Source organism: Ambystoma mexicanum, chromosome 8 (assembly GCF_040938575.1).
Source record: "Ambystoma mexicanum isolate Mex_15411 chromosome 8, UKY_AmexF1_1, whole genome shotgun sequence".
Taxonomy (NCBI): Eukaryota; Metazoa; Chordata; class Amphibia; order Caudata; family Ambystomatidae; genus Ambystoma; species Ambystoma mexicanum.
Window position 1 is genome coordinate 1,126,746,612 of NC_090929.1, and position 24,610 is coordinate 1,126,771,221.

General features: G+C 45.1%; 1 protein-coding gene across 2 annotated transcripts in view; it reads left to right on the forward strand.

Moving 5' to 3' along the window:
* The window catches only part of ARHGAP22 (Rho GTPase activating protein 22), a 986,960-nt gene that overhangs the window by 368,496 nt on the left and 593,854 nt on the right, over positions 1-24,610 (forward strand). For both annotated transcript variants that reach the window (XM_069611165.1, XM_069611166.1), the window contains exon 3: positions 21,996-22,083. In XM_069611165.1, the coding sequence (XP_069467266.1) occupies positions 21,996-22,083 (88 nt within the window). The remainder of the gene's footprint in view (positions 1-21,995; positions 22,084-24,610) is intronic.

A 24,610-nucleotide genomic window follows, 5' to 3' on the forward strand; every position in this document is an offset into this window, starting at 1 on the left:
TAATTTGCTCTACTCCAGGGATTAACATGCTAGCAGCACGACAGATTATGCAAGCATACTGTGGGCAGACAGCAATTAGGGCGGAACCAGTAGATGGCGAGATATTCCAGTATGGAACAGACATGGCATTTGCATGGATGCCAGGGATAGAAGGGAAAATATGGAGGAGGCCAGCAGCTTATCTGTTCCGACCAGAAACACCTGTTAATGAACAAGAAGGAAAGGTGTTTGCAATAGACATTGAAAGCATTATTACAACAGCTGAGTATATTGCTGTGCACGCCCAAGACAAAGAAGGAAGAGCATGGAGGGCACTGATAGCACTAGCAGAAGGATGTAGGTTGACCCAGGTGTCAGATGAGGAACTGTTTTCAGAAGAAAAGGAGGAGGGGGAAATGGTGTTCATGATGAGTGTAGAAATATGGTTACGAGTGGCTCACAAACAAATAGCGCAGAAAATTGCTATGGCACTTGAGGCACCTGCATGCACCCCAGTCCCTTTCTTTAAGGAGGATATGTCAAAGGTGCCCAAATCATTATGGACCATTAGCCCTTATGACGTAGGATGCATTAAAAGCATAGGGGGTGTACGGATAAAATTGAAAAAAGGTGCAATACTACCAAGAGTAAAACAGTACCCATTGTCAAAAGAGGCAGATGAGGGCATATATGAAACTATAACGGCCCTTATAAACAATGGCATATTGGTCCCCTCAGAATCACCATGTAACACGGCTGTGTACCCAGTGCGCAAGGCTAAAGGGGGGTCTTGGCGCTTCATACAGGACCTAAGGCCCTTGAACAACATAGTGGAAGCAGAATATCCAGTAACAGCAAACCCGGCCACAATATTGTGTGGCATTCCAGCAGAGGCATCACGATTTACAGTAATAGATCTTAAAAATGCATTTTTCTCAATACCATTACACCCCGACTCACAAGATTTAACAAGTTTCACTTACCGAAATACTAAATGGAAACATACCAGGTTACCACAAGGGTATTGTGAATCACCCTCAATTTTCAATAGAGTAATACAGATGGATTTGGGTAACGTTGAGGTGGAAAGCACAGTGTTACAATATGTGGATGACATAATAATTTGCAGTATAAACGAAAGTAAATGCAGAGAGGACTCGTTAAAAATGTTGACTATATTGGCTGAAAAGGGGTATAAGGTAGACATGGAAAAAATACAATACTGTCAGGAACAGGTACTCTACATTGGCCAACTGATATCCCAACATGGAAGAAAGATTGCACCACAAAGAGCACAGGCCATCTCAAGCACTCCCATGCCACAGACTGTGAGAGAACTGCAGCAATTTCTGGGGTTATGCAACTACTGTAGAGCATGGGTATTTGATTACAGCTCATACATAGGACCCCTGCTTGAGGGTTTGAAGGAAGCAAATAAAGGGGAGAAAAGGTTGGGGTGGACTATGGAAATGAGGGAGGCATTTGACGAATTGAAGGACGCGATATCAACAGCTCCAGTACTGGCATCCCCAGACTATGAGCGACGGTTTTTTATATTTTCACATTGCGACTCAGCAGTAATGAAAGCAGTATTGGCCCAAAAAACAAGCATGGGCTATAAACCAGTAGCATTTTATAGCGGTCACTTAGACCCCGTGATGTTAGGCCACTTCCCTTGCGAACAAGGCCTCGCTGCAGCTGCTTTTGCAGTAGAAAAGGCATCAGCAATAACCATGGGGTGTCCAACTACACTGTTTGTGGAACATGCATTATTTGCAATATTGAATAAACCCAAGTCCACACTAACGACACAAAGGGCATCAGGTTATGAGATCATTTTGTCTAGGGCTGAACTAGCGATTGTTAGATGTAGCACTGTTAACCCTGCAAGATTTCTAGCAGAAATAATTGAGGAGGGAGATTACGCCCACGACTGCACCCAACTAAATGAAATATATTCATGTACTAGAAAAGTTGAAGAGAATGCACTAGAGGGAGGTGAGCTTTTGTTTATTGATGGGTCATCAACTATTGATCAAGGAGATGGGATACGGAGAACTGGGGCAGCAGTGGTAAAAATGATTGAGGCTCCGGTGTGTGTGGCTATGAAATGTGTACAGTTACCACAGCATTACTCTGCTCAAGCCGCTGAACTAGTTGCACTAATATTGGCATTGAAAGAAAGTTTTAACAAACGTGTAACAATATATTCCGACAGTGCATATGTTACATCCACTGTCCACTCAGGGCTAACAAAATGGAGGAGAAGAGGGTTTAGGAGAGCTGACGGCACTCCAGTGCAACCTGCCCTCTTGTTGGCTGAATTAATTGAAGTAATAAACGACCCCCAAGAGCTAGCCCTAGTAAAATGCACCGCACACACCAATGGTGAAGACCACGTCTCAAAAGGGAATGCAGCAGCAGACGCACATGCGAAATATGCTGCATACTTTGGTGAGATATGGGACCCCACAGACTCACAGAGAGGGAGAGGGAGGGGAATGGCTAGGGAGATGTTAATAAGAGAAGGGTATACCCATCTCCCAGCCACACAGATTATGGAATTACAAGCAGCAGCACCAATGGCCGAAAAGGAAATATGGGTAAAAAGAGGATGTACAATGTCACCAACCGACGCACTATGGCGCCAGAGTGGTACTGGGAAAGTTGTAATACCATTGGCACTTTTAAATACCGCCCTGAGTCAATTACATCACCCAGCCCATACAGGCAAGGAAATAATTGCAGCACGAATTAGAGATGATTGGTTCTGTCCCGAGTTAAATTCTCATGTGTCAAATTTTATCAGCAATTGTCTCACATGCCAACAGTTTACGGCCGGTCATACCCTAAAAGTGATAAGAGGTACCATACCCCGGCCAGAAGGACCTTTTCGGCACCTCCACATTGACTATGTTGATATGATCAACATATGTCAAGGTAATAGATACATGATTGTAGTAGTATGCCCATTTTCTAGGTGGATTAAAGCAGGGCCCTGTTCACACCCAGATGCATTTAGAGCAGCCAAATTCATAGTAAGGGAGGTCTTCCCCAGGTGGGGAGTGTGCGAAGTATTAAGATCAGACAACGGCCCACATTTCGCAAACGAAATGTTCCAACATATCACAGCCCTGCTGAGCATAAAGCACAAATTTGCATGTGCATATCACCCACAGGCTAACGGTGTATGTGAACGCCTACATGGCTTATTGAAGGAGGCAATTGCAAAGATACAACAAACAACAAAGAAAAGTTGGTTGTATTGCCTTCCGTTAGCCTTGTTCGAACTGAGGAACAGGCCAGGGTCCGACCACCACCTCACCCCACACGAGGTGGTTACTGGACGTCAAATGCGCCTTCCCCTAACGCCAACGTCAAGGGCATTCACTGACCACGAAAGTTCAGCGAGTATACTAGGTGATGAAATGTATCAATATGTGTCGTCCTTGATTACTAGTGTTGTGTTTGTGTCTCAACAGCTCGAGCGCACGCGGGGCGGGTCCACCAGAGATAAAGAAGAAGACGCCAGTACAGAATTAGAAAAAGAGAACTTGTGCAAACTAGCCAAAGGTGACCACGTGCTACTTCACAATTTCAATAGAAGGTGGAACGACAAAAGGTTCACCGGCCCACATCTGGTAGAAGACGTATCAACAAGAGCAGTAAAACTAAAGGATAAGCGTGCTTGGAACCATCTACATGATGTAAAGATATACAAACTGCAGACCCGCCCCAGTGCCAACGACAGGTCCATTGGAACAACAGCAACAACATCCCTGACAGCGGAAGGAAGTTCTACCACAGACAACGACCCAATTGTTCCCTTACCTTCTCACTACCCAGACACCCCAGAGACAACAACTGACGAAGAAAGGGGTGATCACTACACTGCCCACCCCATGGTCACACGTTCAAAGAGTAAAAATAATTACGCCATCTGAGCGCTAAAAAAAAAAAAAAAACCCCCGCCCATTGACTGCAAAGGACAGTTGTAACTTAAACTGAAAGACATTGGCCGCACAAATACACATGTAAACACGTGAATGTTCTCTTTTTTTTCTCTCGCACATACAGGAACTGCGTATTATTGTATTATTAAGTAGAAAGCTAACTAACAAAGTCCACTGTCCAGGCGTAGATGGTACTCCCAGACGATAACTACCCAGAAGAATTGTCACACCAATTTGTATACGAAATAAAAAGGCCAACATACCTAAAAAGAAGAAGGGTACGTGTTTACTACACAGCCTTCCTCCTGGCCATAGAATATTACATGCCCCACCTCCGCCCATACTTGCCGGTCTTAAGAGACCAATCACTTAGAGTAGCGTGGGAGCAGCTCTTCGCCTGGGCACTGAATGACTATTTGATAGGGAGAGCTTAAACAAAACAAAACTAACATTTAAAAACGAGCATTTCTGAGAATTTTTAGGCGGGCAACTTTAACGTCGCAAGAATAAGCTGCCAGGACTGCAGCAAGGTAAGAGCAAAATGCCGGTGAGATTAGCAATTGTAATAAAAATAATAGGGATTTTGATGATCACCGGATTTTTGGCTGCTTCTGTATGGCAGTATAGCTGTGCTATCAATTTTGTTGCTGCACCCAAACCTAATATACCCCCGTTCCTTGCTGCAACAGGTGTTACGTCAGGTGGTAGTAGTAACATTGCACCAAAGAAAAATAGAGTTAAACGCAGCACATACTCAGACAATAAAGGTATTGATAATTATGTACAAGATTCAGCACACGTCACAAACAACATATGGTACCAACACATGACCCGCATTGGTAAGCAGACAACTGAGGATAGCTGCTACGTCTGCTCATTAATACCATACGCCATGAGTGCTTCACGAACATTTGTTGCCACAGAAATAAATGAGAAGATAGCGCAGTGCATAATATACTTGGCACTGTTCCAGACGAAAGGAAGATTCCAAGGAACTGTAGTGCACATGACATGGAAAACACGAGGCTCATACCCATATGAAAACAACTTCCTCAAGACCTACTTGAGTTATCACAAGACCAGTTTACATGCTGAAGCATTCAAATATATAACAAGTGGCCCTGCAAAAGGAGAAACACAGAAAGTAACACTGCAGTATCTACCATGTGATTGGTACGCCACTGAAGTTCCGGGTAAACAAGGATGCTGGGAGAGGCCGCTACTGACGATAACAGGAAAGGTGTATCTGGATAACAGCTGGGAGATAGGAGTGATTGGCAGCAACATGGTAACAAAAGAAACTATCTCAACCATCGAGACACACAATCACCGATGTTGGACGACGTGGATCAAGTATGTACCAATGCTCACGTGGGTAGAAGAAGATGAAGACCCAATAACGATACTACCGTTGACTGCGCCCAAGGTATGTTACCAGCATAAAGGAGAGGTGGACGTAGGATATAACACCAATTGCGCAAGTGTGACGGAGTTACCTGAGGGGGGAGCGGGAACAGCAGTAATAATGGACCATTATTGGGCCTGTGGAGAAAAGGCATACCATACACTGCCTCCCCTGTGGAATGGTGTGTGCACAATGGTACACGTCAATGTACCATCACTAGTGGTACCTAAGAAGCACGTCGATGTGGCGAAATTTCCTAGAATGAATGAAGGGGATAAGAGAAGAAAGAGATCTGCACCACTCCAGGAGGAGCAAGGGAACAGGACCAACAGCAATGACACTGTCCTAAATAGAAGAAAAAGACAAGGAGAGCCGCTGACAGGAAATTACCTGTGGGGAAGGTCGGAAACGGCACTAACATCAATACCGCCAGAAGACAGACTATTCAGCAGAGCAGCAATGTTCTTCTCCTCAATAATACACCCGGGATTACAGGCTTACGCAAACGCAAAATGGCTCCAAATAACTAGATGGGAACTAATGATGACCATCAATTCTACAGTAAATGGGTTCAACGCAATAAAAGAGGAGCTGCGAGCTGTAAGGATGGTAGCACTACAGAACAGATATGTATTGGACCTTCTCACAGCAATGGAAGGAGGAGTTTGTGCAAAGATAGGACAATCATGCTGCACGTTCATACCTGCCAATGATGCTGACAATGGTACACTGACAGAAGCAGTTTCGCAATTAGCTCAGATGCACTCCAAAATGACGGATGAAAGCAATGGTGTGAACAAGGATGAGAGCTGGTTTTCACTATTATGGTCGTGGATGCCATCCTGGCTGTCAGATGGACTGAAAATAATAGTGGGCTGTACTATATTGGCTGGAGCTACCCTGATCATAATTAGATTTTGGAAGGCACGAAAGGCACGCACTACTGACGAGTTGCTGGAAATGGTGGGAATGCACCCCTTGATGCCAGCAGATGACGGCCAGCATACAGGTGTAATAATACAGGAAAGGGAGAAGCTGCGCACCCAAATAATTACCAACCATCTAGACCCACCATCAGTAAAGACCGAGAACCCAAGAAACCCCAGGAGCTACATAGGAAGATGGGTATACTGTACTCCTGGGGGTACCTGTGAATATATGTATTGGTCCTTTGAAGATCATGTAAACCACTATGGACATCTCGGAGGAATAACTAAGATATGGCGAGTAAGAGGAGATAACGAGAAGGATATGTTTGTGGTCGACAAGTCGACCAGAGGGGGGACTGAAGTGGGAGAATGGAAAACCAGGCTCCCGTCCTTCACCTCTCGCGCTTGGCCTAGAGGGTCACGACCCAAACACCCGCCACGAGAAGAGTTTGCCCATTTACCAGACGACCAGATACCCTGGTACAGGAACATAGGGATGTGTCCATCTGCTTGCCCAGCAGCCCGCACTGGCCATGCCGACACCTGCGGCGCGGATCAACTAGACTAAAATCTACACGTCGTTAGAGATGCCATGACGACCTAGACAACGGGAAGCACATCTGTACAAATATACACACTGGACATTCCCACACCAACCTACACGAAGAATATACTCAGTGCTATGACGTAGGCGACAGGCATATTCACGGACGTGCATCTTTATTATTTTTATATAGGCTTTCAGAATGCGGAAACGCAAGACGCGTCATGAACTTTTTACTAGCTTGCTCACGCTTCTCTTTGAAACCAGTTACCACCATGAGAAATATAATAAAGACAATACTGGTTATGGAATTATATGCTCCTATAACCTAAAGCACCTGTGCACCAAACGGACAACTTATGCACCGGGCCAAAGTAGGCCTCAAACAAGAGCTCCCGTGGACATCAACAAGACAAGAGTCAGTTGCTGATCCTGCAGAATGAGCTTGGCGAAGCAACCAGCCAAAGTCGCAATGTTGCAAACCCACGTTCCAAGAGCAAATCATCAAAGGCACGATGTTGCAACCTTGCACTCCGCGCACCAACGTTAAAGTCACACCGACAGATTAAAAAAGACGCACAGTAGAAAAACAATATTAATTGTGCAGAATTATGCCTCTTTCACGGTCCCTCCCCACGTGACCAAGCCGAACCTGACGAGATGCCAAACCCGGGAGAACAGAGGCGTCTGGATCCCTCGCTACGAGACACTGGCAGATACACTTGAAAGGCTCAATGGACATCTGCAACAGTGGGAACGGTACCCCGTCTAGCTATGAATAAGTCCTCACATTGTCTGCATGTACCCATAGTGAAACATTGTTGCAACTTACAGGTACACCGAGAGCTGGGAACGACGGTGGTCCCAGGCTGGGAAGCTCACGGGCGCACCAATCAGAACATGGGGCTCTTATCACTGACGCCAGCACATTTAGCCAATCCTCAGGAGCCTTCATGTAACAATTTTCATGTATCTAATTGTAGGGACAACCCAGATATACCACCTGACTACACCTTGTCCACTAATATCTTTCTCTATATGTGTGCTATACTAACCCTACCACTCGAACACCCAATTAAGAGTGGCGATAGGTTTTTTGTTAACTTTCTGAAGTGACGCAAGTAGCGCGTCATAATACAGTAAAAAGGGCCTGCGAGCCCCACGATTGAGTGTGTGTCAGGACGAACGCGTGCGCTCCTTGACCCATCCCTGCCGTTTTGTCTAATAAACAGCAGAGTCACCTTGCTCCTTGTGTGCGTCTCATACTCTATCTCATCTTATCTGGGATACACACGGGAGGAGTTGGGGCCTCCCTGCCTGGAGGTCTGCGGACGGTCCGGCCGACCCCGGCAGAATTTCCCCCCCGACACCATCTTAAAGGGCTGAGAAGGAACCTCAGTTCATCCGCTTCTCCGGCTGTCCCTTTCAGGGCTCTGCACGGCCAGTGCAGTTTGCAGCCAGAGGCATGTGGGCAGGATCGTTTGCCGCCAGGGGCAGTGCAGATGTTTTCTTCCCTCAGCAAGGAGTCCAGTGGAGGGGACTTGCAGTCAGAGAGGCAGATCTGCACCAGGTGAGCAGTTTGTGTTTAAGTAGTGTTTAAGTAATGTTTTTTCGCAGGGGGAACTGGCAGGGTGTGGGGCGGATAGCTCATTTTCTCCGCAGCTGGGCAGGTCTAACCTCAAATGTGTGTGTTCTACAGACGGTTTCCAGGTTTCTGATAGAATTTTACTCCCCTCTTTCAGGAGGTTCTTCTTTGTCTGCTGGTTTTCAGTCAGGAAAAAACAGGTTCTGGCAGACAAGGAATTTCACAATCACATTTTCAAAGGAGCTGTGGTTCACCAGGGATGTCATTTCGGGGTCGCCAGGGGTCGCAACTGCATCCCCTGTGCTCTCCCTTGCTACCCCTGTGTTCTCCATTGCTACCCCTTTACAAACTGAAGCTCCTGGGCTGTGGCCAGCACAATGTGGCACTTTGTTTCTGTAGTGGCTGTATTTCGTGTTCAGGCCAAAAAACAGGTAGTTCCACAAATGTAACAGTGACCCTACATTTTTCCTATCTCCCTGGCATGCTGTTCAGGATGTTTGTTTGCATGTATGAGTTAATGAACCCTCCCAATTGTTTGTATTTTGCCAACCTCTGAAGCCTGAAAAGTAGATCCACACAAGCTTGACATGTGGCCAAATTTGAACCAGACCTGCAGATGAGCTGGACGGCCGTTCACAGTTACCAGTTTAATTGTATCCACTACAGAGTGTAATTTGCTTTCTGACTGTGATCTGCAAGTTGTCGGTGTGAATCCCAGCAAGGCCAACTCAGCCTTTTCTCCTTCCGTGGTATACATCAATACCAACACAGGTTGGGTGATATTCTATGTACTTTTGTTCTATATAAAGCGCTTAAGCAGAAGTGCTATATAATAACGCATCATTATCATTTGGCCTTGGACGTCTGCTTGCATTCACAGTAATTTGTGCCCATACACACTGATATTAACGATACATATGGTGATCCATTCTTGTATGAAATGTATTTCACATTACAGTGATATCATAATCATATTTTTTGTAGTGTACTTAAGAACAATGCTATGTGGTTCCAGTTCCCGTTTTGTCAAGGGGTGAAAGGTGTGCCATCTCTTCCTGTGATGTCACTTCAGTTGGGGTCAAATGACATCACTTCTTGTCATGTCATTGGAGGGCAAGGGTCATGCGATGTCACTTCCGCTACCCATGGCATTTTGGTGAAATGACGTCCCTGTGGTTCCCGCTTCCTGCAGTCATGTTCCCTTCCTCATTTCAATTCTTCTTGTACCCAAGCCAGATGGGGGGGTTCCGCCTACTGATGAATCTCAAAGCCGTGAATGTGTTTGTGGCATACCGACACTTCAAAATGGAGGGGATTCATCTTCTTAGAGACTCTCTCCTTCACGGGGTTGGATATGTAAGATAGATCTCAAGGACGCTTATCTGGTCATTCCAGTGTATCCTCTCCATCAAGACTATCTGAAATTTCAGTGGCCAGGTTGCAGCTGGCAGTATGCCTCTCTCCAGGTTGGGCTGGCCTCAGCTCTGTGGTGCTTCACAAAGCTTTTACTCCAGTGATGGTGTTCTTGAGGGCGAGGAGAGGCAGGATAATAATTGTACTGGACGACTTGCTTCTGCTGTACCAGCGGCAGGAACTGCTTCAGCTTCATCTCAAGCTAGCAACCTCTCTTCTACAAACCCTATGGTTTGTCATCAGCCTAGACAAGTCGGTGCTCATGCCTTCACAATGCATTCGATTTCTGGCCTTTGTTATTGATTCTCAGTTGTGTCAGCTTCTACTTTCTCGCAAGAGAATTCATGGTATTCGCAGCCAGATCAAGTCTGTGCTGAGGCAAGGATCTCTCTCCCTTTGGGTTCTGGCAAGGATAATAGGAATGTTGTCAGACTCTATTCAGACCATTTTCCAGGTTCTGCTGCATTATCGCGCTCTTCAAAGGTTGAAAATATCTCATTTAAGGATGGGGGCTCCATGCTCAAAAATTGTGAATCTCTCTCTGGAAGCCTCGTAAGAGCTCCTGTGGGGCTTCAGCACGTCGAAGCCTGGAACGGGAGTGCTATTCTTGGTCTGTCTCCCGATGTGGTGTTGGAGTCAGATGCCAGTCTGTCAGGCTCGGGGGCAAGCTGTCGGGAAACATCCATGGGCAAAAAGTGGTCTATTCAAAAGAGGTCTCTTCATATCAATTGTCTCGAGCTTCTGGCTGGGACCTTTGCGGTGAAGAATCTGGCCAAGGACAAAGTGAGCTGTTGCATTCTTCTGAGGATGGACAATGTCTCGGCTGTATGTTACATCAACAAGCTGGGAGGATGCGATCCAAGGGGCTAGCGGATCTGGCTCTGGATTTTTGGCACTTCTGTCTCAACAGGGGAATAACGCTGCAAGCAGAGTATGTCCCGGGTCTAGTGAACACAGTAGGGGATTGGAATTCCAAGTTTCTCTAGGATGGAAGCGAGGGAAGCTGGACGTAAATGTTTTTCAACTCCTGATATAGATTTGGGGTCCCTTCAGCACCGATCTCTTTGTCTCTCACCCCAATTGTCAGGTGTCTCAGCTCTTCAGTTGGCGGTCCATTACGATTAAAGTTCCACCTAAGGCTAAGTATTCTACCTTTTGGGATGTTCATTTGGTTTTTCGCCTATTTCAGTCCTGGCCTAATAATGAAGCCTTGTTGCATCAACAACTGTCTGCCAAGTTAGCTATGTTATGTCTTATTTCCATTAAAAGAGTTTCTGATGTCAAGGCGTTGGATGTTGACAATAAGGTATATTCTGCTGGTGGCGTGACTTTCATAGTCACGAGTAGAACCAAGAACTTCACCACCTCAATTTCTTATCCTTCATTCCGGAAGGATCAGAAATTATGTGTGTTTAACTGTTTGCAATGTTACGAACGTATGACTTCTGTTCACCGTCGTCCCTCTACCTCTCAGCTGCTTATTTCCATCAGGAAGCCCTTTAGGGCAGTTTCCTCTTCCTCATTGGTGTGCTGGGTGCTTTGGTAATGAAGGAGGCGGGGGTGGACATCTCAATCTTCGGGGTCCATTCTTCTAGGTCTTCCAAGTCAGTTTTCCTTGAGGTTTGTTTGCAAGATATCCTGAAAGCAGCTGATGGGTCTAGGGAGTCTTTCAAGACCTTTTATCACAAGAAAGTCCAACAGGTTGCTAATGTGGTTTTGCAAGAGCTTTGAACTTGCATAATATGAAGCCTCCAGTCTTGACATAGAATGCCCAACCCTCCGCACTGACATGAGTCGGGGTTTAGATTCTATTAAGAGACACAGAGGCGAGTATTATCCCTCCCACCCTCCCTCATCATTTGTTTTCTTTGTTGCAGCCCCGTTCTGAGGATGTAGTTTGTGCAGGAGTTTCTCGAAGTATCTTGAAGGAGGTGCATGGTGGCTGGCCCCGTTCTGAGGATGTAGTTTGTGCAGGAGTTTCTCGAAGAATCTTGAAGGAGGTGCATGGTGGCTGGCCCCGTTCTGAGGATGTAGTTTGTGCAGGAGTTTCTCGAAGTGTCTCGAAGGAGGTGCATGGTGGCTGGCCCCGTTCTGAGGATGTAGTTTGTGCAGGAGTTTCTCGAAGTATCTTGAAGGAGGTGCATGGTGGCTGGCCCCGTTCTGAGGATGTAGTTTGTGCAGGAGTTTCTCGAAGTATCTTGAAGGAGGTTCATGGTGGCTGGACATCACTATCTGGATGGGTCTCTGCACTTGTTTGGGCTGTTTCTGTTGTTCTTGCGTTTGCCTAGCAGCTACAGGAAGGTACTACCTCCTTAAGACTTTATAGGGGAGCACAGACCCCGATTGGTGGAGAGAGGCGTGGTTGGTGCCATGTTGTAATGGGATCCTCGCTCAGGATGCTAAATTAGTTGCTAAAAAAGCTTTATCTGGCCTCCGTGTCACTTAATAGAATGTAAAACCCTGCTCATGTCAATGCAGGGGTGGGGAGTGAGGGGTGCAGAAGGGGAGTATTAGCCATTAAGTGCGGCAGTGACAGCTGGAATCCGGACATCTGCTGGCTCAAGCAGCAGGCATTGTGGTCGCAAACGAACCGTTAATAACTGATTACGGAGCAGTTGTTATATAACGTTCTTATTACCAGTCAGTTGTGATGTCACACCTAGTCTGTAATAAGAACATTATTTCTAGGCTTTTATACGAATATTAGAGGCTGGCATATATTATAACCTTAATAAGAACAGGCTTTGGGCTTTATAGTTTTTTTATTCACCCCAAGTTGTGTTTTTATTTTAACGTGTTTGTGTGATTTTGTTATGTGTTCTCTGGCGCGGCGGGTGAAGAGATCCCTACGCGTTGCCTCGGCGTCTGGAGCGATAAACAGCTCGCTGTGCAGCTGCGCGTGCTTATTGTGTGGACAACGGCTCACTCTGAGCCCTCCGTGCTCCCCAGAGGATTGTAAAACGCACATTAATAAGGCAAAAAGCATTTGCAAGAAGAAAGCAGAGTAGGCAGCGGCTATCGATTCCGACAACGGTGGTCATTGGATCAAATCATCGAGAAATGTCCAGAGCCACTTACACTGCATTACTGAGCAGGGTGAATGGAAGGGGCGCGCAGGCCTGGATTCCCGGAGGCACGTCAGGGGGATGACTCAGCACTTGACAGCGTGAAACACTGTATGTCGGCGCCACCTCTTCCTTTGCTCTGCTTCTGCCGTGGGCAGGATGCCTTTTTTCCCCTATGAACCTATGGTGCATTTCCTTTCCAAATTCGAAAGCCCCATGTTTATACAAAAAAAATATGCTTAGCAGAGTAGTGGGTAATACACCCTTAATAAAACACGTTTTAATCGTCAGGTTAACTCATCTGCAAAGCTTCATTTACACCTGGATCACGTGCAGCGTAACCCACCATTCAAAATGTATACAGTTATTTGGACAGGATCACACAATTCTGGCCATGTGGAGAACCTGGGATTCTAATTTAGGAACACTGGTTTTAATTTCTACACATCCTACTACAACATTCTCACACAAAAATAAATTGCTGGAGCAAGTAAACTCAATAACAACCTATCTTGTTGTTGGCACCCATAAGTGACTTGACTTTGCTTGTTCAATCTGAGGGCAGGATGCAACATATAGTTGTTTTTGTTGTCTTTTAGAAACCCATATAGAAGGTCCTCCACATGCCAAACATTGTGGTAAAGTGATTTGTCCAGGATAACATGATATTGTGAAATGGGGAAGCTGGGATCTGGGCCTAGGTTGGCTGCTCGCGCAGTTTGCACTTTGGCAGCAGACTACCTCTCCTTGCTCCCTATGTTTAGTTTTGAACCAATTTACAGAGAAGGGGAACAGGAATTGAATGGAAGCACCACCCACAGCTGAGCCAGGAGGTTTAGCTTCACACTAAGAGCCAAACATAAGTCGAGCCTTCAAAAAGACCCCTGCCTGGCCTTCCGCCTCCCTAATCCACAACACAAAACCCAGATCTGTCACCATGTCTACCCAGCCTGAACAACACAAGACCATATATGACAGCATGCCTCCCCACAAGTGTATACTATTTACATGTTTTTTTGTGTTGATTTTTTAGATATTTGTATACTTGAATACATTTTTAAATCACAAAGATATGGTTTCTAAACCTTCCATTAGCCAGATGTCAATTCTATTGGTCAGCACCATAACATTGCATGCCAAATACAGCAGATCAGTTAACAGGCACAATAGACTGATGTGTCATTACTTTTTTTATTGATTTGAAGTGCAAATTGGTTAATTAAAACCTTATACATTAAAAACAATAATTTGTTTTTAGTGTATAAGGTTTTCATTAACAAGAGGGATTCTGGGAGTTTCTCCACTACCGGCCTATGATATGATATGATAGGTTATTTATAACGCGCTTAATACCCAGAGGTTGCTAAGCGTGGACCCGGGTTTCGAACCTGTGATGCTCCGTCTCGTCTTGCTTCCAAGGCGAGCAAGTTGCCGCTGAGCTATCCTCCCGAGACTATATCCCAGGTTAGAGTCTCTACCAGAGACTTTAGGTCACTATCCTTTCACAGAAGAGAAATGTCCACTACATATCAGTCTTTGTCCTGCCCAAGGGCAGTCCAGCACCAAAATGCCTGGCAATTCTCTTCTGAACAAGAGTACCAACAGCAACCCCAGACACGTGTTTCGGCTTGGTTGGGCCTCGTCAGTGAGGTGGAGCTGTGCCTCTCTAAGAACAGTGAGCAAGGGTTCCACGCCTGGATTACCCTAGTAACGTAGGGTGAAAACCCAAAGCTGCTTAATATGCAAAAACAAGGGAAGTTATGGGAGTTCTCCACTACTGGCCTATATCCCGGGTTAGAGTCTCAACCAGAGTCTTTAGCTCACCATCCTTTCACAGAAGAGAAATTTCCATTACATATCAGTCTTTGTCCTGCCCAAGGGCAGTCCAGCTCCGAAATGCCTTTCAATTCTCTTCTGAACAAGAGTACCAAAAGCATCCCCAGAAACACGTTTTGGCCTGGTTGGGCCTCGTCAGTGAGGTGGAGCTGTGCCTCTCTAAGAACAGTGAGCAAGGGTTCCACATCTGGATTACCCTAGTAATTTAGGGAGAAAACCCAAAGCTACTTAATATGCAAAAACAAGGGGGGTTCTGGGAGTTTCTCGACTACCGGCCTATATCCTGGGTTAGAGTCTCAACCAGAGTCTTTAGCTCGCCATCCTGTCACAGAAGAGAAATTTCCACTACATATCAGTCTTTGTCCTGCCCAAGGGCAGTCCAGCACCGAAATGCCTGTCAATTCTCTTCTGAACAAGAGTACCAACAGCAACCCCAGACACATGTTTTGGCCTGGTTGGGCCTTGTCAGTGAGGTGGAGCTGTGCTTCTATAAGAACAGTGAGCAAGGGTTTCACATCTGTATTACCCTAGTAATTTAGGGTGAAAACCCAAAGCTACTTAATATGCAAAAACAAGGGGAACGTGGGGACATCGGGTGTAGGTTGTGGGTGAGATAATCAGAAAGATCCACTGCAATTTGAATCCCTAAGTAACAGAATTTATCGTATTCGATATGGTATGGGCAGCATTGGGGAGTGTTTGATCCGCTCCTTTGATTGAGAAGAAGACCGATTTGCTCCAGTTAACTTGTAATCCACTGAATGCGCCATATTGCTCTAAAATTCGTGTAATGATTGGACAGGAGCAGGCGGGATCTCTTAGATATATTAAGAGGTCGTCAGCGTAGAATGATACATTGTCCTCCCCGCCCTCAGGCACCACAGTTTGACAGAGCAACGGGGCAAGGGGTTCAATAGCAATTGTGAATAATAACAGGAACTGGGGGCATCCTTGTCGTGTCCCTCTACCCCACTGTTTACATGGTTAATGTTAGAATAAATTATGTACCAACACTATACACTATTGAACCAAATGAGGGAGCCTTTCTCTACAGTACATACATAATTAAATCACTGGTTCCAATTTTAGTAGTTAAGGAAAATAAGGCACAGTGAGGTCAAGTGATTTACACAGGGTCATATAAGGTATTATGTGGGTAAGCCATGATTTGAGCACTGGTTCCACATGCAATTTAGACTGCTCAGGAGACTATATTTTCATGTGTTCCATCTTCAGTTGTATAACCAGCATACAAAGCATTCTGTATAGTTTTCTTCCAAGGACTAAATTAGAACATTGTTCAATAAATCTGACTTGCATAGCACCAACTCACTTAACAAAGCAGCCTGAGAATATATAACAAATATCAATAGAAACAGATTTAAAAACAAGCATCACTCTAGAAAAAAGTAATCGGCCCAACAAATAGGTATAGTGGCATGCAAGTTTGGCAGAGCTCTCTGCGGCACGCATTCGACGAGGTGAGCTATCTTTCTAGATTTGTGCAACTATCTAATTTGCTATAGCTATCTTACACATCCCAGGTCCCACCACAATTTAGGCATCTGCATTAAGTTGACCCTCTCTCTGCTGAGCCTAGGTCAGGCTTTGCCCTGTTACGTCACGGCTCTGTTAGACAACAGCCCCTCCATTAAAGCCACCCCCTACCTCCAAGTGATGCTCACTCTAATCCTGCATGAAGCAATGTGGAACCCGTCCTCCTGTCTTCTCTCCGCTGTGGATGCTACTCTTTATGCAGCTATGAGTGGACATTTCCAGCCCCATCAATATTATTTATTAAATTGCCTTCTTTGTTTCAGCCCTGCTGATGGGAAGGACTTGTTATAGATTTGTTTATTGGTACTGAAGAGAGGGTCCCAGGAATTCCCCTCCTCACCTCATTGAACATGACAGGCCGAAAAGTCAAGAAAGCTCAAAATCACTCATCCTTTTTCAGACAAACCCCATGTGCACCACTGGCTGGCACGTATTCAGAAAGGTATCCCCACAGACAGCCATTCCAACCATATCCAGTGCATAGCCTTACAGATCCAGAGAACCCAATGGAGATTGTGGATCCGAACACTATAATGGACTGCATCGGTTAAATACACAGAAAGCACTGAGCTGACATCACTCGTGACACCATGACGTAATAACGTTAGTCATGAAGCACCCCCACAGTCCTGCACACCATTACACAAATACACACTCGCATACATGAAGAACATGCTTTCACAATTCTGAAGACAGAGGACAGATACATATACATACTGTCAACGCCTTTATTATTTTTCTCATTAGCCAAATGCAGTAATGCTGAAACGCAAAGCAACAAGAGATCCTGAGCAAGCTTGCATATGCTTATGGCAATTAACTCTAGGGAACTACAGGAATATATATGGAGACTGGAAGGACCATGAATGACTAACTTATAGGTAACATAGCACAGTATGAGCGTGTAGGATTTACATTATATTCTAAGGAAAATTACAGAAGGTCTCAAGCCACAGAACACCAGACAAGGGAAGCCGGCTCGGGCTGCATGAAGCAAAGACCGGGTTGACAGCCAAGGTCAGAGATAAGCAGTCACATTCCAAGCTCCAAACGACAAGGGACCAGCTGCAGGAAAATGGAATAAATCCTCATAAATGCAGACCCAAAGAGCTCCATTTGGTGGTCCATAACCACGTGATGCAGCCGAACTAGACAATGGGCATTCACCCATGGTGGGAAGATGAGCCATTTTCAGCAACCCAGATGAAAAGTGAAACCAATGTTGCAACGTGGAAACGCACTCTCGTAGGCAAAGGTGGTCTACTACCAGATACAAATGGGACACATAGTCACTACTTATCACCTTGAAGAGGTGCACAGAGGGGTGAGAACCGAACAGGGTCCCAGGCCTGGGGAGATCAGATCTAGCCAATCAAGAGACAGAAATCCAGGGTTGAATGGCAGAGGACAGGGGCCAATGATAAGCCCACAACCCTGCAACAATGTAATAGTTTCTAGGGGACGGGACAGGTCAGCCACCTGATATTTGAGGGCCAGTAGAATAACTTCTATATGGGCTAGATATAGGTAATACCACTCTAAGCACCCAGTCCATATGGGAGATAGGTTTTTGGGGGAGGGACCAGGTGATGACGCCATTTGGAGACAAAACTGTAAAGCGCGTATTGGGAGTGGGGAACTTGGGAGAATTGAGATTGTCCTGTATGATCCCTGTCGGTTGACAGTTGAACTTGCCCGTGGCTGAGTCTCCGCTATTCTAGGGAGAGGGTTGTTGGGCACACAAAGGATCAATCCCTTCGAAGGCCTCTGTTATGCCTGGTCTCGCACCAACAGTACCAGGTGTTTTGCTTCCTGATTTTCAAATCTCTTGAATTGATCCTCTCCATAGTTATTAATTGCTACGTTTTTTTCAACTATTTGATCCATGCCTTCATAATCAATATGCAACTCTGCTGCCATCTTGGAAGCTCTCCCAAGCATACGCACCTGTCTGTATCATTCCACCGATGTGGGAGAATGTTCCTGCTCCTGCCCCTGACCATTTGGGTTGAGCCTGCTTGATTCCCTTCCTTCAAATGTCAAGTCATTTCAGGACCTGCTGTCTTTTTTATATGCAAACGTAGTGTTTATTTCAATGCATAATTAATGAAGGAGAAACAATCTAATAGTTTCTAGGGGATGGGACAGGTCAGCCACCTGACATTCGAGGGCCAGTAGAATAACTTCTATATGGGCTAGATATAGGTAATACCACTCTAAGCACCCAGTCCATATGGGAGATAGGTTTTTGGGGGAGGGACCAGGTGATGACGCCATTTGGGGACAAAACAGTGGAGCGCGTATTGGGAGTGGAGAACTTGGGAGAATTGAGATTGTCCTGTATGATCCCTGTCGGTTGACAGTTGAACATGCCCGTGGCTGAGTCTCTGCTATTCTAGGGAGAGGGTTGTTGGGCACACGAAGGATCAATCCCTTTGAAGGCCTCTGGTATGCCTGGTCTCGCACCAACAGTACCAGGTGTTTTGCTTCCTGATTTTCAAATCTCTTGAATTGATCCTCTCCATAGTTATTAATTGATAAGTTTTTTTCAACTATTTGATCCATGCCTTCATAATCAATATGCAACGCTTCTGCCATCTTGGAAGCTCTCCCAAGCATACGCACCTGTCTGTATCATTCCACCGATGTGGGAGAATGTTCCTGCACCTGCCCCTGACCGTTTGGGTTGAGCCTGCTTGATTCGTTCATTCAAATGTCAAGTCATTTCAGGACCTGCTGTCATTTTTATATGCAAACGTAGTGTTTATTTCAATGCATAATTAACCTTTTCACTGCCATGGGTTTCCCCCCCCAGTGCCAAGGCCTTTTTTGGTGATTTCAGTATTTCACCATGCAAAACCTTCTAACATTTTCTCCTTCATTAACCCCTTAAGTGCCAAGGAAAAGCTATCTCGTCCTTGGCACTGGGGAGGTAATCCCAAGGACGAGATACCTCGTCCTTGGCACTTTGGTGGATAGAATAAAACGCATAAAACCCCCTTTAAAATGCAAGATGTATGGGGCCCGCGACACAAGTGAATGAGTTGTCTTTAAAGAGTCTTAGACAATCTGTGTTTGAGACTAGTGGAGGGATATTTCTCCAGCTATCCCGTTTAGATAGATGGTGTAACACCATTCTCTAGGGTCAGCTTGGCTCCCAGGGAGAGTTGAGTTCTTCCTTGAGGGACAGTGATAGTTTTAGAGAAAACGTTTTTTTGATTAAGTGTAAGCCAAAAATCTGTTTGGAGCCCATTGTGGGCACCCTTGTGTGTTATAAAATATACGATGTTGGTGACTAAGAGGAGAACTGTATACGGAACAGGATCCCTGTTTAGGTTTGCTTTGTTCAGCAGGAGCCATTCAGGATTGCCATTTAGAGATTTGAGGGATGGTTGTGATTTTCTGTGAACCTTTTGTTTCAGAAAATTTACTTTTCGAGACTTGTGACGATATGGTTTTCATGGCCCCTGATAACAGGATCTCATGCATCCCTACTGGTGGAATACCATGGGCCTCATTCCAAGTATGGAGGCAGCCATGCCGCTTTTATCGGCATGGATATCCCCATACTGGGTACCGGGTACTGGGTCCGGGTTCTTTGAATGGAGAAATACCGGGCCATTCCGACCTTGGAGGGCACAGTATTTCCCCATTCAAGGAACCCGAACCCGGTACATCCCCATTCCCATTTGAGCCCTGATGGGGCTCAATGGGAATGGGGAGTATGCAAACAACGGGCCGGTTAATGACGGGTCGTTGTTTGCATCCTGGTCTGCTCACGGGACCCGCTAAGGACACCTAGTTTTACCAGGCGTCCTTAGCAGGACCCGCAAGCAGACCTCATAATGAGGCGGTAGGGGGTTAACAGTGCCAGCAGCTCTACCGGCGCCATTAACCCCCTACCGCCTGGGTCGTAATGAGGCCCCATGTCTTGGTAGGAGCAGACATACGGGATCCCACTCCTACGCTCTGGGAGTCAGATCTGAACCAACCCAATACCTGGTGGTTCGCCCCCTCAAATGATATGAGTTCATCCAACTCCCGGTATTGCATGTTTGCCTGCATTGCTATAGGTGATTTAGCTGTTGTGCCATCTACATCTTTTTTCCTGTGTTGGGGAGGTTCCTGTGCTGCCACAAGTTTCTCCACTGTGTGTTTGTATTGGTGTGTGCATTTGTGTCTCTGTTTGCTTGTGTTTGTGTGCTATTTGTGTACCTACATTTTTAGGCGTGTATTATGGCTGCACTGCTGTTTGTGTTTTTATTGTAGGGGTGGTTTGTGCTTGCACATCTGTGTCTGTGTGGGGGGGTGTCAATAGATAGAAGTAAAAACATGTTTAATATAAAATATTTTGAAAATAGTAAATGCGCAACTTTAAAATTTAAATTTGGATTACTACTTTTTGTAATAACATTACATGAACACTTTCTTTTCTAAATTATAAGTTTTATTAAAAAATTATCACACATAAAAGAAGAACATGCCCGTGTGCATTCTGATAGTATAGAATCTAAGAATTTGAAGTTTGGTTAATATACCAAAAAATGCAGTTACTTATACTGCATAATTGTGCACCGTACAATACATTTAAAGAAACAAGGGCAGAATACAATGCATGGTGTTAATATGAAACGCCTATGTTATTTAACAAAACAGAGTTCTCATACTTCAAAATCTAATTAATTAATCCAGTGACATCATGTATGTCATTAATGAAACCATCAGTGATGTCATTTACGATGCAATTAGTGATGTCACCAGTGATGCCATCAGGGATGCCATCTGTGGTGTTATCATTATGTACATATATGCTGCGCAACATGGGACACATACTTAAGGTGGACCTGCTTGAAATGAGAGTGCTGAATTTCAGGGGTTTTGTATGCACGAAAGACTATGCTGCTAATAAGGGGAATATATCCAGGCCTGTGGTCCTTAATTGACGTCTGTCCCGGATGGAGCTTTGGTCTATGATATAAACATGCACTGTGTGATTGGTATTTGGCATTTCATGGAAGGGGCAAATAATGTTATTTTTAAACATCTCCTTTCACAGTGCTGCAGTGAGTGCACTTATCCTTACCTGCGCTCATTCTCTCTGACTGATCACTCCTTCATCTGAGCTCCCCTTCCCTCCTGTTTGCTCAACTCTGTCTCTGGAATTAGTGTCAGTGCACATGCAGCCCGAGCCAGACTCATTTGCAGCAATGTTGCAGTAGTCACCTCACCAGTCACCCAGATGTCCTTGCCCCTCCTCTTAGTTTCCTCCAGGCAGCAAAATCTGACCTTTTTGCACTTTGTAATGGCTGAGGATATCACCACCATGCCTGACTTACGGAAAGGGGTCAGCCGGAAGGAAGGGGGGCAAATGCCTCCTAGTCTCACGGCAAAAGCCCTCCCTTGCCTAGATGCATGGTCCTCTCAGTGGCCTGGTTCCTTGAATGCTGGGTGTCCTTAGAATTAAAATCTTAGATGTGTGCAATTTAAACGTCGAGTTTCCTCGTTCTATCGATGCTAACCTTCACAAACTCCTGGATGTACACTCTTCAGTGTCCTGGTTCCTCCAGTGCTGAGCTCCCTGACCCATGCATGTGTGTCCTTCCCAGGATCCCCTTTCCTTCGACCTCACGCTTCCTTCACTCCTCGATGCATCCTTCTCTCAGTACACTCCCTGGTTCAAACTATGCCAATTTCCTCTAACTCCTGCAAATATGCTTCTCTTTCCCTAGGGATTCATACGTCTGCATGGGAACCAGGTGACGGAAATCCTGCCCAACCCGGAGGAATCCGGGAAATACCTTTTCGAAATTGCTCCAGGTAGGAGAAAGAGTGATCTCATACTAAAGTAATACACGTATTTATTATTATTATGATGATGATGACAGTGGGCAACATCCAAAGCGTAAGGATTCCTGCATAGCTACAGTTTGTCTGGTGCTGGAAGTGTGCATACATGAGGTGGTGGCAGGGTACCTGAATGGTGTTCAAGCAGCGTGCCAATACGTAATGCTGGCATTGCACTTTTTGGAAATGACAGTCTCCCTATAGAAAATGCTTGCACTATGCCTCTAAATGATGCTACAATTGTGCTTATAGCTTAAGTTGTGTTGGCAGCATGTTAGCAGGCGGTGGCGGCAGCAGGACTCGGACTAGCCTATCAGACGTTTGGCCCCTGGCTGAAAGAGTCTGATAACCAATGTTGTTAATGTGGACTTGGACTTCTTCAGAATGTTTAGGGCATGGCAGGGATTTGAAAAAGCCAGCTCCATCGAGGGGATGTCTGACTCAGAGAGGATGCCATCATGTACTTAACACTGTCATTGTGACAACATATTTTTTCTCGCTAGTATGTTTAATTTCTGCCTAGTTTTTGTAACTGTTTTAGCAATACCAGAATCACACTTGCATATGTAGATTGGAGAATTGCAAAATAACAAAATACAGCATGTTCGAAAAAAGGTTTCAGTTCGACAATCCTATGCCATTTAGTATATTCAAATGTCCTCTGAGTCTTCTCATGATTTCCTTCGATTGATATGGAAGCAGCTGGGTCTTAATGGAATGTAAGCACAAGGTACACAGAAAGAAATCAGCTGTCATCCTGGTCTCTCACAAATCTGCACTGTTCACTTCACTCCAGAAAGCTGCATGCGCCTGTTATATGGTGGCCATAAGCAGGTGACCTATCACAGTTTCTTTTGTTGCAGTACATTAGTAAAATCTAGAGCAGCTTTAAGATCCGTATCCAGTGATTTTACCCTATTTCTTTTTCTCGATGGATTGTTTAACCAAAACAAAAACACTGATTTAAGAAATATATATATATATATATATATGGGGTGGGGGTAAGGGGTTAAAACAGGTGTGGGGGGGTTACAAACATAGGGAAATGGGGGATGGGCAAGAGACCCCCACCAATAAAAAAAAGTAGGTGATTTGTTCGATGGATTCTTAAAAAAATCCATTGGAATTCTTTTTGGGTAAAATCACAGTGAACGTTTAGGATCGTTCCCTACTTGTAGTCTTGCACTTATAATAGGAAAGCAAAGCTGCACTCATGCTCTTTGTGTGCTACTTGTGTTTATAAAGATTATGAAAAAATAAATTGTCAGGTTTCGTTATCCTTATTTGTGTTCTAAATTGCAAGTCTGCTGCATAAAATACACCATTATTTTAGTGTTTGAAAACCAGGTATTCACAAATAATTGTATCTTGCTGTACAAATGGAGCTGCACATATTTTTTTTTAAATTACAGACTGGGGTCAAATCCCATCGTCAACGCCTCACGATATTGGGGCTCATTTTCGAGTCCCCTGTAATTTGGTGGCTGGGACCTCTTACGTTTACACTTCAGCGTAGACAGGTGCCCCCCACAAAATGTTCCTAGCATGCACAGCAGAGCACAAAAGGAGAATCTAAAAAGACAGCATATATTCTTGTACGCCACCTTTTTGCTCTACGCCGAGCAAATGAAGTAAACGCGGCGAGCCATTTATGTATGGCAGGCTGCGCATACAAGGGCTTCCTATGGAGTCTACCTGCTGAACCCAAACGCCAAACCCTTGTTTCTTTAGTGCTGGTGATGTGACAACTTCCTTCTTCCCCATTGGAGCCTTGTTCCAGTATCCAATTTACCCCTGGGCTTCAGGTCTGCACTTCGCTCTCTCTTGCCTTTCAAGCAGTGCTGTTGGGTACTCCTGGTTCGCCACAGTTTGAAGACCATAGTCTCCGTTTCAAAGCGGCCTTTTCAATCAAACGCCAGACCACGGGTGATGTCACCTAGTCATAAAGTGGACATCAGAAGTATGATAGTCTGTTAGCATTGGTATTTTTCTTCTTTCTCATATGATGGTGACTTAGGTCTCTGTGTTTTATCCTTTGATTATTGTGTTATATTAGAAACGTGCATGATGCACGTAATTGCCATCCTGTGGTTTCCATGCGTTCACTCCAGGGTAGAGAGACACTGTAGATACGTGCAGGTTATGACATGGGTAACAGGCACTGATCAAAGTAAACAGGAACGGTCGGGAGAGGTGTTCCACTACTTTTCTTTTGATCTGTTTACCATTCCTCTACTTTTAATGACCATATTCATCATTCTATATAGAGTATGCGTCTATGCATGTCCCTGTGCAAGTGTAAAGTTGTAATAGGAGACTTAGTTACTAGTCACTTAGTCTATTGCAATGCCCCTTCTGCTACACCTTGTCATATGTTGCACTATACATTCACCTACAGTTCCACTACTTTGTTCTGTGCACTTCTACCACAGGCATGTTTCTGTGTGCTTCTGCCATGCATTGGTAAGGAATTTCAAGGTTTACCTGCTGCGCAGAGAAG